Source organism: Falco peregrinus, chromosome 1, assembly GCF_023634155.1.
Source record: "Falco peregrinus isolate bFalPer1 chromosome 1, bFalPer1.pri, whole genome shotgun sequence".
Taxonomy (NCBI): Eukaryota; Metazoa; Chordata; class Aves; order Falconiformes; family Falconidae; genus Falco; species Falco peregrinus.
Window position 1 is genome coordinate 78630668 of NC_073721.1, and position 25525 is coordinate 78656192.

At 45.4% G+C, this 25525-nt stretch overlaps 1 protein-coding gene across 9 annotated transcripts in view; it reads left to right on the forward strand.

The window, feature by feature from the left end:
- The window catches only part of SUSD6 (sushi domain containing 6), an 87430-nt gene extending 62722 nt beyond the window's left edge, over positions 1-24708 (forward strand). For all 9 annotated transcript variants that reach the window (XM_055799971.1, XM_055799979.1, XM_055799957.1 and 6 more), the window contains 4 exons: positions 12879-13076; positions 15882-16020; positions 17243-17664; positions 19668-24708. In XM_055799971.1, coding sequence (XP_055655946.1) covers positions 12879-13076; positions 15882-16020; positions 17243-17664; positions 19668-19693 — 785 coding nt within the window. In that variant the 3' untranslated portion in view covers positions 19694-24708. The remainder of the gene's footprint in view (positions 1-12878; positions 13077-15881; positions 16021-17242; positions 17665-19667) is intronic.
- Positions 24709-25525: the final 817 nt, after the last annotated feature.

Consider the following 25525-nt stretch of genomic DNA (forward strand, 5'->3'; position numbering starts at 1 on the left):
CACACATGAGACAACAGGGCTCCTTTCTAAGTTCTAAACTTCTTTCTTTGGATATTTGCATGTCCCCTTGGAGTTTAGGACTTGGCTCTTGAGCAGATTCATGACTGTGCAATGATCTGTGTCAAGTCTTAGAACAAACTATAGCAGAACTGGGGTTAGAAGGTAGGTGTGAGCTGGCCCCTTGGGGAAGGGGGAGCTGGTAGTTGTGTAGCTTGGTGGTGTCTGCCCGAGTTCCACCATGCAGTGGAAGGAGAGCAATGGATTGCTACTGCTGTTAGTGTTACCAGCCAAGTGATGTGTCATCCAGGCCTTGAATGGCCATGCTGGAGCCCACAACAGAAGCATATTTTGAGAAGTGGACATAGCAAGAACTTTTAAAGGCCTTATTGGAGAAAAGAACCTGATTACTGTACTAGGCTGAAGTTTAGGGAGTGGAAGTGTTCTGTAGCCGTATGGAGATCCACAGGTAAGTTAAGCTTCCTGAGGCACTGCTAAACTGCCCACCCCTTGTCACTTGCTGGTAGAGATGAGATTTGCTGTGCTGTGCCCTGAAGGTATTTCCCCTATGTCCTCATGTAGTGTCAACAGAGGAACAATATCAGTCATCACAAATCAGTCATCTCTGTCCTATCAAAACCTGATGGCCAAAATCATCGTGAGCATCTGATAGTTATGCTTTTTCCTATTGTGTCTCATTGTTTTTGCTGAAGAGCCAGATGGTCTTCCTGAAGCCAGAGCCCATAGTGTGTATCAGGCTTTTATCCTAAAAAGACAGCCTTGGGGTATTGCTGTATCCAAATTGAAAACACAGGTAGGAACAGCCAAGACAACAGCAGGGTAAATGTGCAGGTTACCTCTGAATTGAGACTAATTTTTAGCTTTGTAGATTTCTGGAAAGAGGCAGGCAGGGACATGATGAGAAAGCTGTGTGAAGAGTGAAGCTGAAGTTTAAAATGAGCACAAGTAATTGAGGACAGTGGATGTTACTGAAGTTAAATGCCATGCTAGTACCTCTTCCACTAACCTGCCTCTACACAGTAGGTGTTGTAAGTTCCTGTGCAGCTGCCTGTTACTTTTTTGTAAGAATATCAGATTATTTTGATAGTTCTTTGTTACCAAAAGGATTACTTAATTTCCTCCTTGTTGCAGTATAAAGTAAGATTTAGTATTGGATGAACTGCCAGTGAGAGGAAGAGAGGCCCCTAACGAGTGTTAGCTGCCTCTGCCCAGTGTAGCAAACACTTCTGGACCCTTTATATTTCTTAATTATCTGAATTTCAAACTAAAACCCATATGCAACTTCCTTAGGGGGACTCTCTTAACCAGACTTTTGAAGGGGGGGGGGGGGGGGGGGGTTGGACAGACTCAAAAAACTAGCTGGGTGCCACTTAAGACTGTGGGTTTGGGTTTCAAAAGCAGAATTTGGGACTCCGCAGATTGTACAAAGTGTTGTTACAGCACTTGCTTCTCCAAACATGTGGAAGTAATTATGGGGCGGTTGGAAGAAGGCACAGGGAGGCCGGAAGCAGCCTTGGAAAACAAGAGCAAATGAAACATGTGCCACTTGGAAAGCTGTACTGTGCCCATGGGGGAGAGCAGGTTTCTGTATTATTGAACTGGCTGTTCTGCAGCCACTGTACTGCTGGCTCCAGCTGCAGCCCAGATGAAAATTGTTTATATTGTCCTGGCAGTGTGGCATGCTGTAAAGTACCAGTCATCTGGCCTTCGTTCTTACTGGACCTGAGCAAGCTGCATGAGCTTCCACGTACATCAGCAACAGCAACTTTATTTGTGTGTGCGCACAACAATATGATTGCTTTATCAGAAGATCTTAAAAGCACTTCTGCAGTTTTTCCTGGTTTACTTTACCCTCCTTGTTAATGTTTCTGGAATGAATTTTTTCAGTTCTGGCTTTTTTTAAAAGTAGCAGGTTTTTGTCTTGGGATTTGGTGTTATCCTGATGTCCAGAATGCCTGGTGCGGATGAGAGCCCCACTGCAGCCTGCCCTGTGCAAACATAATGTAGAGCGAAGTCTGAAAAACTTGGCAGTGTTAGTCTTGCAGCCAGTCGGGCTGAATCCCTTGGGAATGTATCTGAGGGAAGTGCGTTCCAGGTGGGCCTATACAGGGAAATAATGCATTTGTCATAGCGAGTAGCACTCTTCTAGAGGCAGATCTGCTGCTGGAGTGCAGTTGTATTTTGATTGCTGCTTTCCATTACGAAATTCTTCCTTTCCCAGATAAGGGTTTTGTTCAATGCCTGGATTTTGTGTCTTGGTTTTCCCTGCCTAGCATACAGCAAAGTCTGTGCTCCTGTTTTGGAGGGAGAAAAGAACTTAAAGGCATAAAATGTATTTTTCTGCTAAAACTTCAGTGAGAGGGGGAGCTGTCTAACTGAAGCAAAGCTTTCTAAGGGGCAGAGAGAAGTACGTTTTATATCAAGACAGTCTGTAGCACTCTGAAACTACCGGTGGCAACTTCCTATAGCCTAAACATTTTGACTCTTGTAGAATGTAAACAGAATTTGCATTTTAGAGCAAGCTTTGATGCCAACGGTTTTCTTTTTAGGAGAGAGATGAGCCACTGGAAAAAAAATAATCATATTTCTAATAGAAAGACAGACAAGACCCATAATTAGTGTTGCACTGGCAGGCATCCTCCATGGTTGGCTAATCACAGCTGAGTGTTAATAAGCGTAGTGTTTTTTTAAATACTGTGTAACATGTTAATTAAGATAATTCGGCTCCATGTGTCTCTTGAGTTACCAGATGGTGACTGCATTGGTGGAAGGCTGCAATTAGAGTCTTTTCTTTCTTGCTTTTTCTTCCCCTGCCCTGGAAAGAGAAAAAAAGAAAAAGAAAAACAGAAGGGGGGGGGGGGGAGAAAAAAGCAGCTTTGGTGTATATGGGATGGCTGTGTGAGGGGTGCCAGTTATTGTACACAGTGTAAGTGCTTATGTCTAATTATATAAGTGCACAGCTATATGATTATATATACAAATCTATTTGCTTTGGTTTCTTCTCATTTACCCCCATTATGACATAAAGAAAAATAAGCCTCCTCTTCAGAGTATGCCCTTGCTAGGGAAACTGTAATTTCCCTATAAAGGCTCTAGTCCTGCTCAGTTTGCTCTTCTGTTACTAACTTCAGAGTAAGCATCATCTGGAGCCAGTAAAGACAGAGAGCTTATTTTTCAGTGGACTTTGTCCTCTGCTTAATACACAGAGCCCAAAAGAGGGTTATGTTTTGCAGTGTGTTTTTAGGGAGGCTTAAAATATTTTAGGGGCAGGGTCTGCAAGAAGTGTGTGCGCTCACAATGGAGGTCTTTTATTGGCTTCTGTCTCCTGTAAGTAAAATATAAAGAGGTTCTTTAGCCTCAGCTGTTGTGACTGGGCCCGGGCAGCAGCTGCCATCTCAGGTTTGTCCCTCTGGGAAATGACCCATCTGCTCATGTGCTAGAGAAATCCAGAGTGCTGAAAAGGAGAAGATTCAAAATCTGTTCTCCTGGTTTCACTCCCCATTTCCACCCCAGAAATGAGACCAGTGGAAAACCTGGACATCTGGTTGTCTGTCTTTTGTGGTGTGAATGCTGTCTCCCACTAGAAACACAGAGTTCTCAACTGTTTCCAGCTGGCAGAGGATAGGTTCAGTTTTGGGTCCCTTTTCAGATGTTGTGCCTGCAGCTACAGTGTTTGTATAGTTAAAATACACAGGTTAGCATGCTTGTGGGCAATAAGCAAAAATCCCCACTAACAGCTCTTACCTCCCTGAAAGGGGAGCAGGGCATGCTTCACCTCCACCAGGAAGGACCCACCTGTCCTCTAGGGACTAACCTTTCTAATGACTGCAGAAGACATTTCTGTTGGAATTTAATTATGTGGGCTAAAAAATGTCCCCCACAAATGTCCCCAAGATGCTGGATATTGGCAGATGGTAGAATCTCATATATGATTCCCAGAGCAGGTCGTTGCTGTGCTGCTCAGAGCCAGGCAGCCAAGAGAAACCCCAGTCGCGTTGTGCTCGGCACAGACCTGCTGTTACAAGCAGTGACATTTATCTGTGGAATACTTGATAAGCCATTTCCTAGCCTAGTATTAGTATTAACCCAAATGCTCGGACTGGGGAGAGCAGTGCAGAAGCAGAGGGTGCATAGTGGGAAACTGCTGTGCTGAAAGCTTTTGTATCCAGGTAAGCGTCGCTAGTTGGAAACCTGAAACTCAGAAATGGAGCTGGCACTCTGACCAGCTGGAGCATGCTTTTGCATCTCCCACTAAAGTGCATCCTCTTGTCATTGCTTTCTCAACAGGAAGGAAGGGGCGGGTGGGGAAGAGGCAGTACTGTCGATCAAAGCCTGTCTAGGTGCTTTTTCTCTGCAGACCAGCTGCCTAGGAAGTGGTTTATGCTTTGGTAAGAGATGCTATTTAGTTGACATTAACTAGTCTAAAAAAAGGTGTGAAATGATAACCGACTTGCTTCTTACTAAAACTAAATTGCTGTTGAGGGGCTTCCAAAAGTGGCTTCTGCTGTTCATAGGCTGATTTGTGTGCACAGGGGAAGAGAGGAAAACCAAGGATGTTGCCTGTCTGGATTTCACCCTGAAAACAAAGCTGGCAGGTGTTCTCCCTGTCATCTCCCTCTCTGCAGAAGACTCCTGGAGCCAAACCTCAGTCCTGCCTCAGGCAGAAAGAAATGTTACATGTGATTCAAGTCCCTGGTTTAAGAGGAAAAAAATCCTGACCTAAAGAGGAGCCTTTGGAGTTTTTGTTCTGCAGTCACAGTGTCACAGCAGCCATGCTGGTCTTCTGCTGTTCCCCAAGAGAGTGATGCAGCAGAAGGCTTGGGTTAGAGGGGCCGATGGGTAGCTGTATGATCTTTGAATCAAACAGGGGTGTGGGTGTGTATATATAGATTTTTATTTTTTTTTCCTTCTCAAGGCAGCAAACTACCTTTAGCCCGGACTCTTTAGGGCATAGGTGGTAAAGTTCTCATGAGAAAAGCAGCTGACTTGGGCAGTGAATTTCCTGTCTGCTACTTGAGAAGGGTTTATAAAACAAGTGCTTGCTGTTGAAAATGGCGTGTATGCCAGTTATATTTTTGCCTTTAGTTTTGGTGCCTCTTTTCTAGTTTTTTCTTCCAGTAGGTATATAATGGGGTTTGAGTTCATCATATGCTAGGCAGGGATATGGCCTGCCCTAGCAAATGTTGGAGAGTTTAAGACAACCACTTCTTCAGGAGGAAAAGCTCTGTTTAAAAACAACAAAAAAATTACTTGCATGAAAACTTGGACAGTGTGTTCTGTTATGTGTAAGCTGAGGCACTGTAGTCTGTCTGCAGCACTGGGAGGCTGTGTGTTGCCTTTGTTGCTCAAGAAGCTGCTAAGTCAGCTTGGCAACTCTGGGTGGTTACCCTGCTGCTGTGGCTAAGGACAGTAGTGACACTATTATCTGGTTGGGTCACATTCATGCTTCTCTGAGTACCGGTGATAGAGGCTGGGAGTGTATTCAATAAATAGAAGAGATCTAAGAACTGGGCTAAGGGAGGAGTAAATAGTTTCCTTACTGGCTTACTAAACAACCAGGAGATTAGTGGAGAGATCAGGTACTGCCCTGCTGGCAAGAGCTGAAGCTCTGCGAAGAGACGTCTTCTCTCCTGTTGGCAAATACAGCCAGAGCTCTTGCTAGCAAATTTTTTCAGTTGTTTCCAAAGGCAAAACTAATGTTCGCTGTCACCCCTGAGTGGGATCCAGGGGCAGCACTCTGCTAGAATTGCCAGGCCCTCTAGAAGCCAAAGTGAGCGTTATTGCTGGTCTCTGACTTGGACTTGTAGCCTGCTGGCTGGCCGGCTATGTCAGGCTGTCATATTTTTATTGTGAAAAAGCATCGTGTAAAAAAGATGAAGCCCTGTGTATGAATTTTTACAAAAAAATAGCAACTGAACCCCCCCCCCCCAACTTATTGTTGTGAGACTGTTCAGGATGCTAACTTGGAGAGAAATGGTGAACATGCCTCTTTTGTTTTCAGCATGGTGTTAATTAAACCTGAACCTCCCATCTGAGATGCTGAAAATGTACAGTCTCTGCAGAAGGCTTCAGATGCAGCTGGTGTTTCAGACCACCCACTTAACTGTGGCAGGACCCAGGCTGAAGAGGGGAGTAGAGAGGGAGGATTAATCTCAAGGGTGACTTAAAGAGTTTGGGGCTTTTTGGGAGAAGTTAGTAATAGCTTTTGCAGTTCTCTCTGTTATACTGAAGTGATGCACGCACATGAATTATCCAAGTTGAAAACTGGAGGCCTCTGTAGCAGGGACAAGTAACTGGAGGATGGGGATATGTTGTTTTTATTTTTGGATGCTTTTCTGGATGTGCTGCTTCTATAGCTAGTGGCAAGTCCTGGCTGAGACAAAGACAGTGGTGTTTCGGAGAACTGGAGATTTGGGCAGGGAAGTCCTTGCCACTGTGGAATGCACTGGAGCACAACTTGAAAGAGAGTGAATAGGCAAAGACAGTGACTGTGACCAGGAGGGAATCTTCCTGTGTGACTGGGTATGAAAAAGAGACAAAAAGATACACTTTAAGGCAAGAAAACCTTTTTGGATTTTTTTTAAGCAGCTCCACAGAAATCCCACTGTAGGGGAGTCAAGGCTGCACAAGAAAGTTAGGAAGAGGTTTCATAGGGAACAGTATGAAGTAAATAGCATGGCCTCTAGTACTTCTGTACTTGTTCTGCTTCACAAAGATGTTTGCTCACCAGGCAGGACATGTTGGCGTGAGACATGACAGGTTTAACCAGACTAGTCAGGGGAACAAATGTTCATCTTGTTAGATTAGGAGGGTGGGTTTTGTTTGTAGAGTGTTTTTCCTCTGAGTCTTGAGAATACCAGTTAAATGGAGTAAACCTTGTAGATGAGGAAAGAGAAGTATTGAGCTTAGGATCTTCCATTTCCAGTCTTCACATCTTGCAAAAGCTGTGGTATGTCTGAAAGGCTGGGAGGCATTAATGTATCTCAACAGGGCATGCATTCAGGGGATCCAGTGGAGCAGGCGTTGTCTACCAAGATTGCTTCCAAAATTCTTCAATACTGACGTGAAAGCTTCCTCTAACACTGCTCTGAGACGGTCAAACGTACTAGAGCACTTGTGTAGTCAGCGGGGAATTTACCTCACTCAGTCCAGCTTCCTCTTGAACTTTTGGGATTTGGGCCTAACTCACATAAACAGCAACTTTAATTTGTCAAAACTGTTCCCATCCTAGCATCAGTGACCTTTGTGCCTTTGCTGTACAGAAGTGAAAGAAATGTTATTGGATGTTCAGTGCAAAACAACCCTTTGTTAAGCAATGTTACACGCATCTGCCCACCCATGTAAGGTGAGCAATGCAACGGCTTGTTCTCCCTCAGTTACAATCCTGCAGTTACGAACTCTAGCAGATGATGATTAGTAGTTTTTTGTGTTAAGGTTGGGTTTTTTTCCTTGTAAGAATACATTTAGTTAAGCAGGATTTCGTTTTCATCTCTGTGTTTTCATCTCTGGATGGCCAGGCTGCCCAGCAAAAGAGGTGAGTGACAGAAATACAGTTCAGGTGCTTGGTGCAGAAAAAAGGGGTCTAAGACCCCTGCTAGGATCCAGGAGCCTTACTAGCTGAAAAAAACCCTATGCAGTGCCAAGCAAACAAGACTGTAGAGGTGCCTTTTGACCACTTCTAGTGCGGTGGTGTGCTTGTGCAAAGAAGGTCAGTGCTGAGGGGCTTTTATAATTCTGTGGCCATTATCCAGTCAGATTGAAGTGTGTTTTAATCTTACATTCTATGTGTAAGTGGAGTGTATGCTACTTGATCCTTGCCACTACAGGCTCATCCTGCTTGGGAGGTGGGATCTGCTACTTATTTGTGGATTTCACTCCTGGGAGATCAAGGCTTAACTGTGCCCCTGTGGTTTATGTTCTGAGTATCTAAAACCCCTCACTTTTTTGTTAGCACACAAAATACCACGTACTTCCATCTGTGGTGTTACCTGTGACCATGGCTTCATTTTGTGTTGTTTTTTCATTGTTAGAAATGCTTTGTTTGTATATTTGTAGCTTTGGAGCTCAGGACCACAACTTAGCTTTAGCTCAGCCAGGACATGGAAGATCCATTTCGTCCTTTGGTGATTAGGCTAATTAACGTGGCCAACTGACACATCTTGCTGTCCCTAAAAGAAGCCATGTTCCAACCCCTCACAGCTGTCTTTTGAATTTGGTAGGAGAGAAAGTGAGTGGAGCTTGCTACTACTAGCAGAGCCATGGGAAAGGGAGCTGGTAAAGGTACACGATGACACTGTGTTTGCAACAAAAAAGAGGTTCCTTAGTGTTGTGGTACTTATCAAGTTGGTAACAGCTATTCAGAGAAAATAAGAGTAGTTAACGCTCCTTGAAGGAGGACAGTATTTTCTCATGTGACCTAGACACAGAAAAATACGATGCTTACAAGTGATTTGATGGGAAACTGGGTGGAGGTGCATACTGGCTTAGTAATTTTTCATTTGTGTATAAAAAAAATCTATATACTAAATACCTAGTATTTTGGAATGGCATTTGCAGAAACTCCAGTGCATCACTCTTTCTGCCTGTCAGTTTGGAAATGAATGTTGCTTTACCTCTGAACGGACTTCAGTGATGTTCAAAATGTTTGGACTTCTCATCAGTTATCTCTTTCCTGTTTTCCAGCAGTGTATGCTGGCGGAGAACCAGCTCTCTTGGGAGATGTCATAAACTTCAGTACCTCTTAGAAACGGGGCCTTTGGGAGTAAAGCTCTGCTCCTTTTGTACACAGTGCTGCAATGTTCAAAACTACTGTTTGTGGGCATCCTCAAAGCCTGATGAATCAAGATGCTGGGAATAGCTTTGCAAGTCTAGGATGTTGGTAACCCCCTAGGAAGTTGATAACTTCTGTAACTTGGTGTTCTCTTTCTTCCCTTCCTGGTGTGAGCATTTGTTTTAAGATGTCTTGTAAACCCTGGGATACTTCCAAGAACATGTGTTGCAGGGAGAGAGTTGATTAAATTCCTGCACGTTTCTTTGTATTTCTGATATAACCCAGTGCCATTGTGAGTCTAGACTGATGCTATTGGGAAGGGTGTCAATTTGTTAAAATATGAGTACTTAGTGTCCCACAATTTTAAAGGAATTTTTGTAACCTTTTGGGAAGCTGCAGTGTATCCACGATGTCCCACATACCTTTGAAACTTGGAAGGAGTAAATCTGGGGTCATGGTTTTGCTGTGTCACTTGAAGTCTGCCCAGCTTTAATTGGTGCTAAAATATTGGAAAACTCTCCTCCGTGGTTTAGTTCATGTGCTGCAAGAAGCATCACTGTGCCAAAGTAATGTCCAAACGGCAACACTCCAGCGGGGGCCACACAGCAGCATGCAAACGCTGCTGAGGGTTAAACACAAGCAGCCTGCTTGGGAGGCATGAGGCTGGAAGGAGAGCTGGGTCAGGCGGCTCCCAGACCAGTATCGAACCATCACAACATAGCCATGCTCTGGAGAGCCAACAATGGTTCATGCAGGCAGCTGTTCCCATCCATCTGCACCTTCTGGCTACAAAGCGTAGCCAGGAGCAGCCGCTCTGGACATGGGTTGTGGCAGCAGTGAGCACCCAGCTTGTCTCACCCCTGGTGTGTCCATGGTTTATTCTGTCCGAAGTGGTGGATGGGCCACTCTGCCTGGTTCTGTATAGCCATGGGTGTGCCAGTGCTGCAAACTCGGGGTGTAAGCTTTGCTGTGGTTTGGTGGGATAAAGAGTTGTGCAGAATCAGACTCTACCTTTTCTTCTGTTGCTCCCTGTTTGGAGCACACATATGGAGGCAAGTGAATAAACCTGTTACAGAGCCTGTGAAAGCTGAGGGTACTGAAAACTCAGGGGCAGGTTGCTGCAGTGGAAAGCTGCGTTGTCTGTCCCAAGCTTTCTGGGTGCCTGTGTTAACGCTGGGCTGGGCCCTGGTTTGCAGAGCTGGTGAGCTCTCTGAGATGCCAGGGAAAGGGAGCTGGTCCAGCAGAGAGCAGAGGTGTTTGACTGTCTTGGTTTTTCAGGCACCATTATCTTACTATCAGTCCATCATCTTACTCATCCAACCCTCACTGGGGCCATCTCCAGCAATCTTTAAAGCCATCAGCACTGTCCAGTAGCCCTCTCCAAACCTACAGGTGCTGAGGTGCGCTGTTCCCCTGAGTCTGCCTTGCAAAGGACAGTTCAGGTGGTCTTCCAGGGGAGCTGGGTTTGCCCAGAGATGCTCAGTCAGATTAAGAGTGGAGGGTGTTGATGTTCAGGCTGCCTGATCCAGATCCTTTCTTGTCTTATCTATTTCCCTAGCACATAAACAGTGTTTTTCCATCACAGTGAAGATGACATTTTAAAATACTTGTAATACTCTTGGATGCTGTGATGACAAATGAGTGAAGGAGGTGGTGGTGGGAATGGGAAGGTGACTAACTCTGCAATCTCTTTCCTGTGTGAGGAAGGCAAGTCAGGGACAACTGACTGAGCGTGCTTACCAGCTGCTTCTCTCCTTTTGTGTACCAAGTGGCCCGTGGAGGTGAGGAGGAAACCAATCTGCAGTTGCATAGCTGTGTACCTCCTTCTGAAGTTCTTGTGCAGAGTTGGCCAAGTCAGGGTTCTGTAGATGACTGATGCACTGGTATTTCCAAGCCTTTGAGAGCACTGCTGCAAGGTAAATGAGTGTTCATTTCTTGTTGGCTGGCTGAGTTTCGTACATAACTTGGAAACCTCATCAGTGTAGGTGGCACTTTATGATAGGAGGGGAGCCAAACAGTGAGCTGCTGCTTAGTCCAAAACAACTCCTAGCACAATGGCCGTGTGTGGGTATGGCTCAGGAGGAGGGACAGAGGGAATGAGCTCAGTTTGCTGCAATCAGCTAGCAGAAAGATGCTGTGCTTGGCTCCCAAGCAGTTCCAGGTACCTTCTCTGGCATAAAAAGGTGCAGGGAAGTTGTTCTCTCTGCTCCCAAGTTTCAGCAGCTGCTGTGGCGACAGTAGCTTTTCTTCACAGCTCTCAACCATTGCCCAGAGAGGTATGTGTTAAATTGCTGATGATATTTCTGGTGCTCAAATGGATTCTCGCAGTTTAACAAGAAACCCCTCTCCTGGGCTGCAGATGAAACAGAGCATTTGTCTCTGTGCCTGAACATGAAATGTGCCATGAATCTGTTGCTTCAGCTAATCCCGGCTGAGCCTAAGTGCTGGACAGGCTTAAAGTGAAAGTAAGTTTTAACCTCATAAGGTAAAGGGTTAAAACATCGGTTACAAAATGGGAAATTATTGCAGAAAGGAAAAATAAACACAGAAGAGGCAACAGTTAATAGTCATGAAGCACAGGACAGTGGCTTCTCTGAAGCTTATTTAAGAGTAAGCCTCCTCAAGAACAAAGTCGTCTTGAAAAGCTGCTGCTTAGACCCCTGTTAACCTTTTCTCTCAAGAAGTAAATTGAATTCCAGTTATAAAGCTGGCAGAACTCGTACCAGAGGGTTTTTGGCTTCGCTCAGCACTTCATCTCAGGGTTTTCTGGCATTTACAAGGCACTACCTATGAAGCATTCACACACGTGATTAGGTTCAAGGGTCTCTTGCACTGAAGCAATGTAGCAAATTTTTCCACAGTGGAATGAATCTCTGAAGTTTGCTATTGCTGCTTAAATCTTGCCCAGAATTCAGCTGCTTGAACTTTGCCAGCTGTTTCTGGCCGTTTGTCCCACAGTAAGTGGGACACTTAGAGGCAGAATGTGGGGATGCGTGCTCCGAGGCTTAAGGTGGGCAGGCCTGGATCACCATGCTGTGGTGGAATACGGTGCGTGGGTTGACTGGTTTTCCATGCCCCAAAATATCTCAAGAGGGATCTTTGGTGTATTTTCTTTTGTGAAGTTTTGGAAGCTGATGTGGATTTAAAAGGAAGAATCTGGATTTCTCGCTTTTTCAGCCAGGCAGATATGTGATGTCAGCAGGGTGTGTTCGGGCTGTTCTGCAGGGTCATGGTGACCTGCCGGAGGAGAGGAAATCTTAAGCAATACAAACACCCTGTTTCCAGTACAATTTCCTCATTTGTGGTTTGTTGGTTTTATTTGAATGGCTCTTTAAAATTTTAGAAGAAAATTTCTGGCATGTGCTGTGTCTATACCCATTAGTCGGGATAGGAGAGATACAAGGAGGAACGTAAAGTGCCTTCAGCACTCCAGACTTCACATACGTGAACACAGGCATTTTTAGAAATGTCTCAGTGATGTAACTAATTCCTTTTTAAAAATAAGCTAGAATATTTGGTCTTACTGCAGCAAAGCTCTATTCCCTGTACTGTTGGTGGATCTATGTAAATAGCTAAAATCAGCATGCTGTTACAGGCTTCCAGGATGCCCTATGGGGCAGCTCTGTACCTTGACATTTGTACCCATAGTACAGTGGGTGTTTGCATTCTTCATTTGTTTCGGTAGGAGGTCTTACACTTTTTCCATATCGGATTAATAGGAAAGCGTGATTGTTAGGTTCCCCCAGTCTCTAGCAAAACAGCTGTGGGGAAAAGATAGCACCAAGGATTTCCTGGGCTTCTCTCATGTGGAATCTCTTGTGTCACTGTTCAAAAATATCACCAGTTTGATGCCTGCCAACTGGATTGTACTACTGGGATAACGAGCAGTATTTAACAATCACGGAAGACATATCAGAGGTGAAACTGAGCAGTGTTCTCTGCTGTTGTGTAACAGGTCTTTCTTCTCTGTTTTAGTGGTTTCTTAATTTAGTGGGTGTTCGTAGGTGGAAGTCTGCCTATGTGCCGTATGTATTGTGCAATAGATGTCTTCCTTTGAGATATCCTCTATGATGCCTTCTTTTTTTTCCAGATTGTCCCCAGCCACCACAGCCTGAGAATGGAGGCTATAAATGCCACCCTAGCCCCTGCAACAACCCTCTGACTTCAGGCAGTGTCATAGAGTATCTGTGCGTTGAAGGCTACATGCTGAAAGGAGATTATAAGTACTTGACCTGCAAGAATGGAGAGTGGAACCCAGCCATGGAAGTCAGCTGCAGGCTCAGCCCAGGTGAGTGCTCCCTGACTTCACTGGGATAGTCGAAACTGCCCTTGCACTGGCTTTTCAGATTAACCCTAAACACTGAGTCTGTGTGACACAGAGGAAGTCCATACAGCTGCCTCTCATTGCTCCAGTGATTTTATAAATGTGGCTCACAATCACTGCTCTTATTAAAAACATCACCTCTGTAACAGCCCATCAGATGCAAGCTTAGAGTCCCTAATGCAAGGAGGCAACCTATAAAGAGGAGTGTAAAGGGGGCAACTTGTTACTTATGTGGAGCCTCTAACTTTGACAGCTCTCGTCCCAGAAATGGGGGAAGCCTGAACTGAAGCATTTTCCACGTTGTCTGGTTTTGCTTCTGATAGGTTTGACAGTACACCTCCCTCAGTGGTGTACCCATCTGTGTGTGTGTAGAGCCAATCTTCCTCCATCAAAGCAGGAGGATAAAAAGGTTTGCAGGAAAATGTTCATCGTACAGCTCTTAGTTTGTCTACAGCTTTTCTGGTTTTGAGTGTGCAAACTGGATAAAGGGAGAACTCCCTCCCCTCTTCAAGTTTGACTTGTTGATAGAGTCTTACTGCTCAGTCATCCTGAGTCAGCAAGATGTAAATTCTGGAATTAAGTCTCATAATCCACGAAGCAAAAAGTGTAAGCTTAATCAGAAGGAAACAGAAAGACACCTTCTTCAAGCTCTTACAGAGCTCACTGCATACCTGTGGTCTCTAGAATATTCTGTCCTGTTCCAAAGACACTTAGTGTGTCTCTGTCACAGGCACTCCAGTAGCCTCTTCCTATGATATATAAGGAAGGGAACTGGGAGTTTACCTGCCAGCAACTACATCCTGAAGAGGCTTTTCAAATTCAGCATAAGCTTCCTTTCCACAGTGGTCCCCTTTTCCCTTGCTGCACCCAGGCTGGAGAGCAAAGCTGTGCTGTTGCAGCTAGTGTTCCCTGGGTGGCATTCCTGCATGTGGTGCTTGGTCTACATCAGAGCTGATTGTGTTGTGGTGAGCAGAAATCCCTGATTTCTTTAGCATCCTGAAGGATCAGTGGCCTTTTCAAACATGGGGCCTCAAAAGTCTGACCCGGTGAAAAAGCTATTGCTTTCACAGCACAGGCTTTGACACAACTGGTCAGGGTCAGAGACAGTTGAGGTTTAATTAGTGGGTCTCTTTCACAGGGCTAAAAGGAGGAGGAGGTGGTGGGAGACTGTAGGGAGAAAAGCAGTAAATCATAAAATGATTGGTAATGGGTAAGAATGCACCTACTCCATGTAGAGTAAATGAAATCTCTAACAGTTACCACATGTTTTGTGTAGCTCTGAGCCTGTCAGCCCCATAGCCTTTTGGCAGTTTATTGTATGAGTTAGCAAGCATCTTGTTGGATAGAGGTGATGAATGTGCTGAAGTGTACCCTCGGTAGTGAACAGTTTTACAGCATTGTGTACTGATGCTGACAGTGGAGCACCCCTATTTGTCTACCCTCTGCCCTGTCACCGTATTCAAAGTGCCCTGAGTAATGTTAAAAGTGGAAGTCCTTACTCAAACCTATTTGCCATAGGGAAAAATGTACCAGGGGTTGTTTTTTTCCCTGGGGAGAGGTCAAGCTACTTCTGAAAATTTTCAGAACAAGTTCAAAACAATTAAACCGATAGGTTTGACCCAAAGAGAAGATACAGGAAATGCAGAAGAGCTTTCCAGCATACATGCTTGTTTTCAATCATGCTAGATTTCAGGCTGTAGGTTTAAAAATAGTGGTCCTCCAGCTTTTTTTCTTCTGTTTTCATGCTCATCTTCCCTTGCCTTGCTACCTGCACGTGTCCTGCATCCCCCTGCAGTTTGATACCTGTGCTCCTGAAGAATGTGTTGAATGTAGCAAAAACAAATTGAGGAATTGCATACGTGGCAATGTCCTGAATGTGAAATGCAGGATAGTATTTGCCGACAGGTAGGTGAGGTTTTTCAAATCGCTACCAAAGACATAAATTAGGGACAGAGGCAACACACATACAGACAATGACTAGTGTAGCAGTCTAGGCATGATATACAGTGTTCAGCACTACCAGCTCCAAGTCATTCTGTCTGCACTCCCAATTTATTCCTGTCTTGCAAGGGACCTTTAAAAGCCAAATTGGTTCCTGTACAGTCACATGGCACAGCTGAGGAAGGGTAGGAAGGAGTAGTGTGAATAGGGCTCATGTACCCAACACTGAAAACTCAGTATCCTGAAGTAACATCTGCCTTCCTTCTCTGTTCCCTGGCATATGTTTGTGTGAGGGGGAAACTGAATGCTTGCTGCATCTTAAATATACCCAGCCAGGTGATTTCCGTCCCTTCCTTTGGGAGGCTGTTCCATTAACCAAGAAAACCCATTATTAGGAGATTTTCCTATTGTTGGGCCTAAAATGTCCTGCTTATTGTGCTAGACGGTTATTGGCCTTGCTGGTGCGATCAGGACATTTTTTGCTTTTCTTCAGCCAAGTCTCTATATAACATGACCCTTACTACTATCTATCAGTTCCCATGACCTGCTTGTACTGCTGCTCTGTTTGCCTTGTGTTTTTCCAAAGGACCCTTGTATGTGCATGTTTTATTTTAGGTTCCTTTTACAGCTGATAGAGAGGTGTCAGCCTGAGCTCTGAACTGTCCTCTGTAAGAGAGAGCTAGTGTACCTTGGGAAACTTGGGCTCCTCACATGTGCACCCAAGTGTAACTCCTGAGAGGTGGCAGTGTGGATGTTTTTTTTTTCTTCCCTATGACAGCGATTTAAGGGAGTGGATCATTTCACCTTGTCTTCCTCTTGGTTTTGTAGAAAAGGACTCTCCTCCAACAATTGGAGTACCCACGCTGTCCATAGTAGCCTCCACAGCGAGCTCCGTCGCCCTGATTCTGCTCTTAGTTGTGCTGTTTGTTTTGCTGCAGCCAAAGCTGAAGTCATTCCATCATAGCAGGTGAGTATAGCTGGGGTTTGGAGGGGCTCAGAGGCATCCTGTTTATTTGCAGCAGAAACCCATTAAGGTACTTGGTTTAGGCTTTCATTTTGGAGCAAATTACCTCCTTGCTTCTCTACTCCTGTTTTAATCACCTTGGTAGCACCTCTGCCCCATGGTCCAGCAGTAGTCTGAAATGGTGGTCTGCGATACCCAGCTGCAGTCCCCATTTCTAACCTGCCATCTGATGAGCAGTTTCCTTGCTCCTTTCCTTGGCTTTGAATGTGAAAAGTTACAATTTCTACTAGTCTGGCTATAGATCAGTCTCCTGCCTCTTCTAGCCTGGGATAGCTAACAAAGTATGTGTCTGGGTATGTATATGCATCTCCCCCAGTCCATGAGATCCTATGGACATGAATTCAGGCCGTACTGTCGACGAGTTCAGCATGCAAATCCGCCATCCTTCCTTGCTGTGGGAGGAGAACCCTTGTGGCCTGAGTTTGTGGATGAGAGGAGGGACCCAGCCATAACACTGCTGCCGGCTAAGTCAACAAAGTCACTGTGGACTCTTTTCCAAACCAGCTGCTAGTACTCCTTAAATAAGAGCAGAGATGTGGCTGTTAAGCAGCAGCAAGATTGAGAGGTGGAGTCCTGGAGTCTGCCTCTTTCTGAACAAGTCCAAACCACTGGAAAAGAAAAATTCAATCTCAGGACTCGGACTGATGAGCCTGGGTGATTGACACTGTACCAATTTAAGAGCCATCTGCCCCACCCTGCCAGAGGTTATCCTACCAACTGCAAAGGTGGCAGAACAGGCAGCGCTGGGTGTTGCAGAATATAGCAGCATAACAAACTGAAATCAGTGGTGGTCAAAGCTTTTTTATCTGCTGACAGCAGAGGGCTCCGAGTCATGATCTTTGTCAGATTTAGCTATGGAGGCAGGTGAGGTGGGAAGCACTGTAACCTTTTCAGCTCTTGCTGCTAAATCCGTTGGGCACTGTGAATGACAGCCCCTGCTCATGTTTATGGCAATTCACAGAAGGGCTGCCAGGTTATGCTTGCTTGACCTTGTTAAACCACCATTTATGTTTGTCTGTTCTTCCCTAAATAAGTCAGTGGTGAGCATTAGAATTCTGCTGTGGGTAGTTATTGGAGTTCTCAGTAATAATATAAAAAAATGCAAATGCTTAACTTTGTTTCCTAACTTCTTTCTTTCTTTTTTCTTTTTTTTTTTTTTTTTGAGGCGAGACCAAGGTGTGTCTGGAGATCAGGTCTCTATCATGGTGGATGGTGTCCAAGTGGCCTTGCCATCCTATGAAGAAGCGGTGTATGGCAGCACAGGGAACTGCATTCCACCCTCGGATTCCCGAGTGCAGATTGTGCTCTCGGAGGGAGCTGGGCAGAATGGAGCCAGAGAGGTGCAGCAGCAGGACCAAGGGGCTCATAATAGCCTTGCAAGAGAAGATGAGGCCCCTGGACATTCTGGACTGTGTGAAGCCAGTGGCTCTCAACGCTCTGAAACTGTTCTTGTGCATCAGGCTGCCACCTCCTCCTGGGTAGCTGGCATGGCTAGCAGTAGACCTGTACACAAAGAGGTCCAGGATTCAGAAAGCAGTGACATACAGAGCCTTTTATCACTCACTTCCTCCGAGGAGTACACAGATGGTACGTGACTTGGGCAAGGAGCGCTGAACCGAAACCCTTACAAGAGCAGGTTCTGCAGTTACCCAAGGGCATTCCTTGCCATTTTCATCCTAGGTGATGTCGGGCACTAGAGCAGGGGTCCTCAAACTTTTTAAGCAGGGGGCAGGCAGCCATCTGCGGCTGCTTGGTTCCCCCCCAACCCCCGGCGGGGGGTTCTGTAAATACCGGGGGCCGGATTGAGGACCCTGGGGGGCCGTATCTGGCCCATGGGCCATAGTTTGAGGACCCCTGCACTAGAGGAACTTGTGAAGAGAGGCGTCCCACTCTGCATGGGATGTTTCAGAACTTAGATATGCAAGCAGTATTTAATACCTTCTGAAGTATGCGGCGTGCTCAGACTGGAAGCCTAGGGCAGTCTGGAAAGACTGTTGGGGTTCTGCTACTCGCTCTTGTGTTTAGCAAAGGATTTGCAGAGAAATGCCAGCCTCCAGCATCGTAGTGTAAATGTGGTAAAATAGCTGTGTTTATGGAAAATGAGCTGGTTAGAGTGGGAGGCTATGTTTGGAATACAAACCCTTTGTGATGTTTGGGTGGCTTCATTTTTAGACTGTTTTAGTAAGCGGCTTACTGCCACAGTGCGTACAGTGCCGCAGCCTTGGCATGCGAGAAGACTTAAAAGGGATGTGCTTGAACTTACTGTACAGGACAGAGGGACAAGTCTGTTAAACAGTCAGTGCATCTTGCCTTCTGCGCTTCTGTTCTGCCCTGAGGGAGTGGCTTTACAATGCCAGAGCTGCTGTGAAGCTGCAGCTTAAGGTTACTTCTTCAGAAACTGCTGTGCCTCAGGCAGGAAGCGTCGCTGGCTTGTAGATAGCTGAGGGCAGAACTTCTCCTTTCCGTAGTGTCAAGGCCTGCAGCCATAGTAATGCCACCCAGAACCCTGGCAGTAAGAACAGTTAAAAGGGATTTCTGCTTAAGGTTAGAAATGGCAACACGTCCTTAGATGAGCATTAAACCTCAAGTGCATAAACAGCAGAAATCCAGAAGTGAAGCTTAACAAAAAAATGTCTGCCGTGTAGAAGCTGGAGGATGTTGCCTCTACACTGTGTCATTTTTATCACCGCCTGGAAACCCATCTCGCCTCTAGGGCTTGTTATACAGTAGCAGATATTGCCCCTTGCAGCAGGAGGCCACAAAGCTTGTGCTTATGGCTCAAAGATGAGGAAGGTGCAGCTACTGAAGGAGATTGAATTTCTTCAAGGTAGGTAAGGGCAAGTGTGATTCTTGTATTTCCAACCATCCCTGTCACAATAAGAAACATCTTGGGTATTTTAAGGAACTAAAAGATTGATGAGATCATGGGAAAGAGGGAAACTGTCATTCTTAAAGGAAGTCATTACCTTCCCCTAAAGAACATTGATGAGGCTTTACTGGGAATACTGTATCTTCTTGTGGGTTCTCCCAGTTCAAGAGATGTGGAGAAACTAGACAGGCTCTGTTGGAGGGCTGCCAAGACAGCCAGGGGCTTGTGGGGTCTGACTGAAGTAGCTGGGCTGCTTTATAATCTGGTGAAGGAGCAGCTAAGGGCCAAGCCAACAACTGACTACAGTTACCTTACAGGGAGTTGAAAAGGCTGTGGAGCCAAACTCTTCTCAGCCAGGTGGTACGACATGGGGCAATGGCTACAAGCTGTAACTTGACAGATTCACATTTGCTGTTAGAAAAATATTTTGCACTAGGAGGGTAGTGCAGGACCAGGCAGGCACCCAAGAGAGGTGATGGGAGTCTCTGTCCTTGGGAGATTTCAAGGCTGGAGCTAGTAGTAGTCCTGCTCATAGGAGCAGGTTGGAGTAGAGTCCTCCAGAGGTCCCTTCTGCTGTGGTGGTGTGACAGGAAGACCACTGCATTATTATGTTATGGAAGTGGGAACCTGTCTTGCTTTAAACAGTATTTTTTCTGGTGTGCATTGAACTGCAGAAGTTTTGACTACTTTTTTTTTTTTTTTTCCTCTCCCCACCATTCAGATATTCCCTTATTGAAGGAAGCATGAGGCTTGCTGTGTTTGTCTAGCCTTCTCCCTCTTGGATTTCTTCCTCCTCCCTTCCCCCTGCCTTCGGGACAGAAGCACTCTGTGCAGCCTTCCCCGTCCTCGCAAGCTGTGCCCTGGATACCTCCAAGCAGAGATGCCCTCAGCTGAAGATCCAAAGGATGTCGCCAGGTTGCCTCCTGGATGCACCAGTGGAGTTGGTGCAGCGCTGGCTTCCCCATTCCATCAGCATCAGGGGCTCAAGGAACAGAGTGGATTTGAGCTCTCCTCTCCCCTTCCCCAGCCAGATGTTTGACAGCAGTCTCTGAAGAGCTGCTCTTTTCTTGTGCCTTTCTCCTCCTCACGCCGCTTGTTGCAGCTTATCAGCCTCTCCAGCCCTTCAGCTGCCTGGAGAGCAGGGGCTGAAACCGCTTGCTCACTGGGTGCAGACACAATTTATATATGCGTATATATGTTATATAGGCTCTTCTTCCTGCATCCTTTTTGTGATAGGGCAGGACAAAATGCCTCGCTGGGGCTGAAGCTGGGCTTGTGAGGGATCCCAGTTAAGGAGCAGCTTGTGATGTCTAGAAGCGCCTGAAATGAGATGGGCTGTGTGACAACTTAGCTGTGCAGGAGCAGTTCATTGAGAATTGCTAGAGCGCTGAAGGCTGACGAGTCCAATGTGTAGGAATGCTCTCCGCCCCCCTCTCAAAAAACATCTCTGCGGAGGTCCGTTCCTGAAAAACACTTTAGTCTCCTTCCTTCTTTATCTGTGCAGACCACTTGATTACGCTGTGTTTCTAGAAGCTGGGACTGGGACTGTAGTGCCAGTAACACAACCCTTTCAGCTTTGGCGTGGTGCCACAGCAGCTCCTGGTGTTAGATTGTAGAAGGGTCTTAGAGAATGGCCAGTGGTTAGCACGGTCCAGAAAGCACGAGGGATGTGGCTTTCAGGTAACCAGCCCTGTGTTAACTATGAGTTAGCACCGTTCATTGAGGGCGTCGGGACTGGAACCAAATCTGTGGCCCTGCTCTTTGGATAAGCTGTGTGCCTCCAAACTTTTTTGGTTAAGGTGCTAAAGCTTAGGTTCCTTTAGTCAGATCTTCAGGCAGAGGTAACCCTTCTGAGATGTAATCTGGAGGTGGTTCACATGTTTGAAAAAGTCAAGAGAAAAAATGCCTGTAGGTAGTGAATGCCTAGTGCCATTGGTGCAATCCTGAATTACTTTTGCAGCCACACTAGGTACCTTGGTACTTGTGTCCTGGGTAACTACCATCTTGAAGGCTCGTGTGTCTTCCTAGCTCCATACAGCAAGAGTCTGCTGGTTTGTCCTAATGGGCTTCAGTGGGCTCACAGAGAAGGGCTTCTTCCTTGTGGCTGGGGTAAGCAGCGTTTATGAAGTCTCTACTAAATACAGCGCAGTTGCCTCTTGCTGTGAGAGAAGGTTGACTACGTTGACAACAGTGCCAGAGAACACAATAGCTTATTCTTGAGCCTAAGTTTTGAAGATTGTTTCAAGTTCTGGTAGCAGTGAAAATAAAATTTAAAAAAATATGTATACCTCTGCCCCCCCCCCGGTTATTAACAACAGACCAGAATATCCTGGTTGCTGTTAACAGGACTCCGTTTTTGCAGAAAGCCACATTTGTCTGGGGTAGGTGATCGGATCACAAAAGCGTTGTGGTGGCTGTAACGTTTCTTCATTGGGGAGGTCTGGACACTGTTCCATGGGATTGGTTTCAGCAAGAAGAGTTGGCTTCTTAGATGCAATGTACCTTGTCGTAACTGTCTTGAAGTAACAAGGGAAGTGTTTGCCCTGTGAGAAGCTGCTAAATTTTTATTTGAGTTGAAGGAGCAAAATGTCATGGCCTTACACATCATGTGGTAATGTACAGGTAAATAAGGATGCTGTCTTTGCTGCTTTGCTTTTGGCTTATGATCCTCACCATCCTCATCCTTGTTGCTCCAGGAACAAACATACCATCATTGCACTTGATAAAAGTGACACAACACCATTACGTATAAAATTCCTGTGGCTTAGCTCCAGTTCCTGGAAATGGGGATTAGCCATAGTATCCAGCCATGTCCCAACTGCTCGTGTTCCTGATTATCTGTTTAATCCCCGAACACCTGGGGCAGCACGTGCCTGTGGATGGAAGAATCCTATTTTCCCTATCCTTGTTCTAGAGGGATGTTATTAATTTAAAGATACAGTATTTTAAACTTCCTTCCCTGTTGCTCATGTTACCTTGTATTAACGCAAGGATTTGATAAATCCCATTTGGGTGGCTTGGGTATTTTTAGTTTGGCTTGGATGGTGAAAATCCCACATCATTTTACAGTGGGCTGCGGTGTCCCAGCTTCAAGTGCTGTAGAGGGCAAATGTTGTTTACACATAGGCTATTGGGATTGTAGAAAATAAGCATGGGAACATTTGTATTTAGTTTTTAACTCCTACCTTGGAAACAATCTAAGCTTGAGTGAATTGTCTCGTTCACTGGGTTATCAGGTCAGATGGAGGGATCGAGCGAGTGTAGTGGTAAGGGAACGTGGAGGGAAGAATATGTGACTTCTTCCTCGCTACCTAACCACTTGGAGCAGGAGGAGTTGCTCGCTCTTTGTGCATTTAAGGTCCCATCTATTCAGACTGACCCTCAGCAACCAAGGTGCAGAAGTTGGGTACATGTTGTCTTCCTGCAAGGGACAGTGCTTTAACTCAGTGTTAGCACCAGGTTGGTGGGAGAATCCCGCAACAAAGCTGGAAGCTGATCCAAAGGCCTGACCTTGCCCTGGACAAGTGCCTGCTTTGCCAGCAGAAAGCATGTACTGTGTGGCCCTGCCTCCTCTTTCTGCTGTTGTAAAGTAAGCAGCTGCCAGTTTGTGAGAGAAAATTCAATTTGGGTTGGGAAGAGAAGGAAGCAAGCTGCACAGAAGAGGGAGTGCTTTAATTTTGTTTCATTTACAAAATTGCGGGAAATGGCTTTACTAAGGAGGAGGGGAAATGCAGAGGTGGAGGGAAACATGCAAGCATGGATCTTGTGGTCAGGAATAAACAGGCAGCTTCTGTTGGTTTACTGAGGGAAACCAGCAGCTCCCAGGCCAGTCTCTGCTGTGCTGGCTGGTAGCCCCAGCTGATGCTTCCAGCACTCGCAGAAGAGCCCGTCTCCTGCAGCGGTGCTTGTAGGAACAGGCCTCAAGGACCTGTGCAAACCAGAACATGGAAAACAGTTTGGGGGCATCACATTCCCCTTGCCAGTGTCCTCAGCTTTAGAGTTTATTTTCATATAAAATAAGGTAGAATGGCTGGGGAGGAACCTGAGAGATGTCTGCTTGACAGGGTTTGTTTTTTTTTTTTATGGGGGAGGGGAAGCAAGGCCTCATTATCAAGTGATTTTTGCTCATTCATGTTGTAATTCTGCTGAGGCTGAAGGATCTGGAAGTATTTTGGACAGATATTTAGGAAAAACTAAATTGCACAGTCCTGTCTTTACTTCTGGGAGCAAGGGCTGAGGCTTAAAGATCCCTCAGCCCTGAGCTCTGCTCTATCTCAGGAGCGTTCATTACCTCTGAGCAAAGAATGTGTCCTCTTTGACTGTTGCCATAGGTGGATGCAGCCTGCATCTCAGTGTGGTGGATGGGGAGCACAGGGGCTCAGCCTTGCAAGGTGTAACACAGTAAATTACTTTTTTTTTTTTTTCTTTTGGTGTTTTTTTTCTGATGGAGCCACAGCCTCCTTAACTTTTTTCCCCCACCTGTGTCTGGCAAAAGAATTTGAAGGGAGGCATTTTTTTCTTATTTGAAGTTCCAGACATAATCATCTCATGCTCTGTCATACATGCTGGATCCTGTGATATTCAAGAACATTAAAATGGTTTAATCACATTGGAAAAATAAAAATAGCATTTATTTTAAAGGTTTCTGTTATTTTTGGAGTCTGATAGGTTAAAAAAAAGGGCATTTCAGAAATTCAGAATATTATGTGCAATAGAAAAACCTACTTGCTCCCTTTCAGTTGCATGGATTTTTTAGAAAAAGAAATAAAATGCAACGTACTGCAGTGTTTACAGCCCCGGCATTGCAGAACTGGACCAGCCTGAGAGAACCAGAAAGTGAAGGTGACAGTTAACCCACAGGGAAGCAGGACAGTCTCCTGTCAGGGTCTGCATCGTGAAGCTCAGCTCAAACCAGGAGCCAGCTGGGATTGTGTCGGAGCCCCCTGCCACCTTGAAGGGGGTCGGCAGCATTGGTGAGAGATGGTTCTGTGTGTTTTGGCTTTAAATAGCTTGTATCTCCCCATCATTAACTGCAGAAGAAGTAAAAAATTAAGTTGGGAGGAGACATGTGCTGCAGCATGAGAGCCTGTGGAGTTGCCGAGTTTGAGTTTGGGAAAGAGAAAAGCTTAATGGATTTTTATCCTTTTTCTTAACCACCAAGGTACTTGCTGTGTAGAAGAGTGCTTACTCAGCAAGCATGCTGCTTGTTCACCTTCTTGGACATCTCCCCTGAGGTTTCTCCTTGGCCTCTTTCAGCTCTGGTGTGGTGAATCATTTAACGTATCTAGAGCCTTTATGTGGCCTTTCAGCAGATGGAGAAGTCAGGCATGTTAGGAAGAAATCTGTTCCACGTGTTTTGGGAGGAAACATCCTAAGATGCTCCTGGAGGTGGATGATGGGTCAGTGCTGAGGAGTGGGGCTAAGAGAGTAACAGGCTCAGCCACTGGAAGTAATCTGGGATGGTTAAGTCATTTGCAGCACAGAAAAGGGAACACAAGGAAGGGGGGTAAAGAAGAGAACTGAAAACAGAGGTATGCTGCAGGCTAATGAGCTAATGCATTCATGACTGGGTTGTAAGGAAGCTTGTGCTTTGTTTAGATGATTTAGCTGACACCAGCAGGCTCGCTATATAAAAAAAAAAAAATCAGCGTACAACTGGCTGGAGACAGATTTCCTTGCTGACCTTTTTGGAACATATTTGCAAAACCTGGTTTTACTGTTCTGATAGCAGTTGTTTAAAAAGAGAAAAAAAAATGCCTTATTACTCTATCCACATAACTAATTAAACCAATTTCACTTTGTTTTCTGTATATAAATGCAATAAATCCCATCCATTTTGCACATCCTCACCCCATCCTCACCCTTCAGTCCTTACCAGGAAACTGCAGATTGAACTTGGTTTTTGTGCAAACATTTGTTTGCAGAAGAACTTCATTAGAAAGCATTTATTCTCTATGATATGCTTCAAAAGTGCAGATGTTTCCTAGAACAGGTTTCGTTCTAAGGCATATTTTTATACAAGAAATAAGCCTTTTTCCAATCCTTCATCCTCTCCTCCTGCCCTTCCACGTCAGGGCAGAGCACACCACTTCCCATGCTTCTCTTCAGGACCCTGCATTCAGCACTGCTTCCAAACTCGACCCTCTGCAGATGACGTACAGGTGGGTATACGTACCCAGCAGAATGGGTTCTACTGATGCTCAGCATATGCTTTCCATATGCTGTGCTTTTGCTTCTGTCCTCGAGTGAGCAAGGACAGAGGCAACTGAGTGGTGCTGGAAAATGTTATAGTACAGATTCTCAAATTTGCTTCCTTCGAAAAGAAAGTGAAGCTGTCTGTGAAGCAGATGTCCTATGATGCGGTGGGTAGAGGCTGCTGGTAGTTGCTGATGCAAATGCAAGGGGAGCTTGATTGCCTTTGTACATTAATCTTCTTTCCTGTATGTGTGTTCTTTTTATCTGAATTGCACCACTATGGAATTATTTGCAGAATGGTACTCCATATATATGTGGGATTTAAAGACAAAACCATAATTGATGCTGTGCAGGATGTCACTCAGTTTTATTTTGCTTTATTTT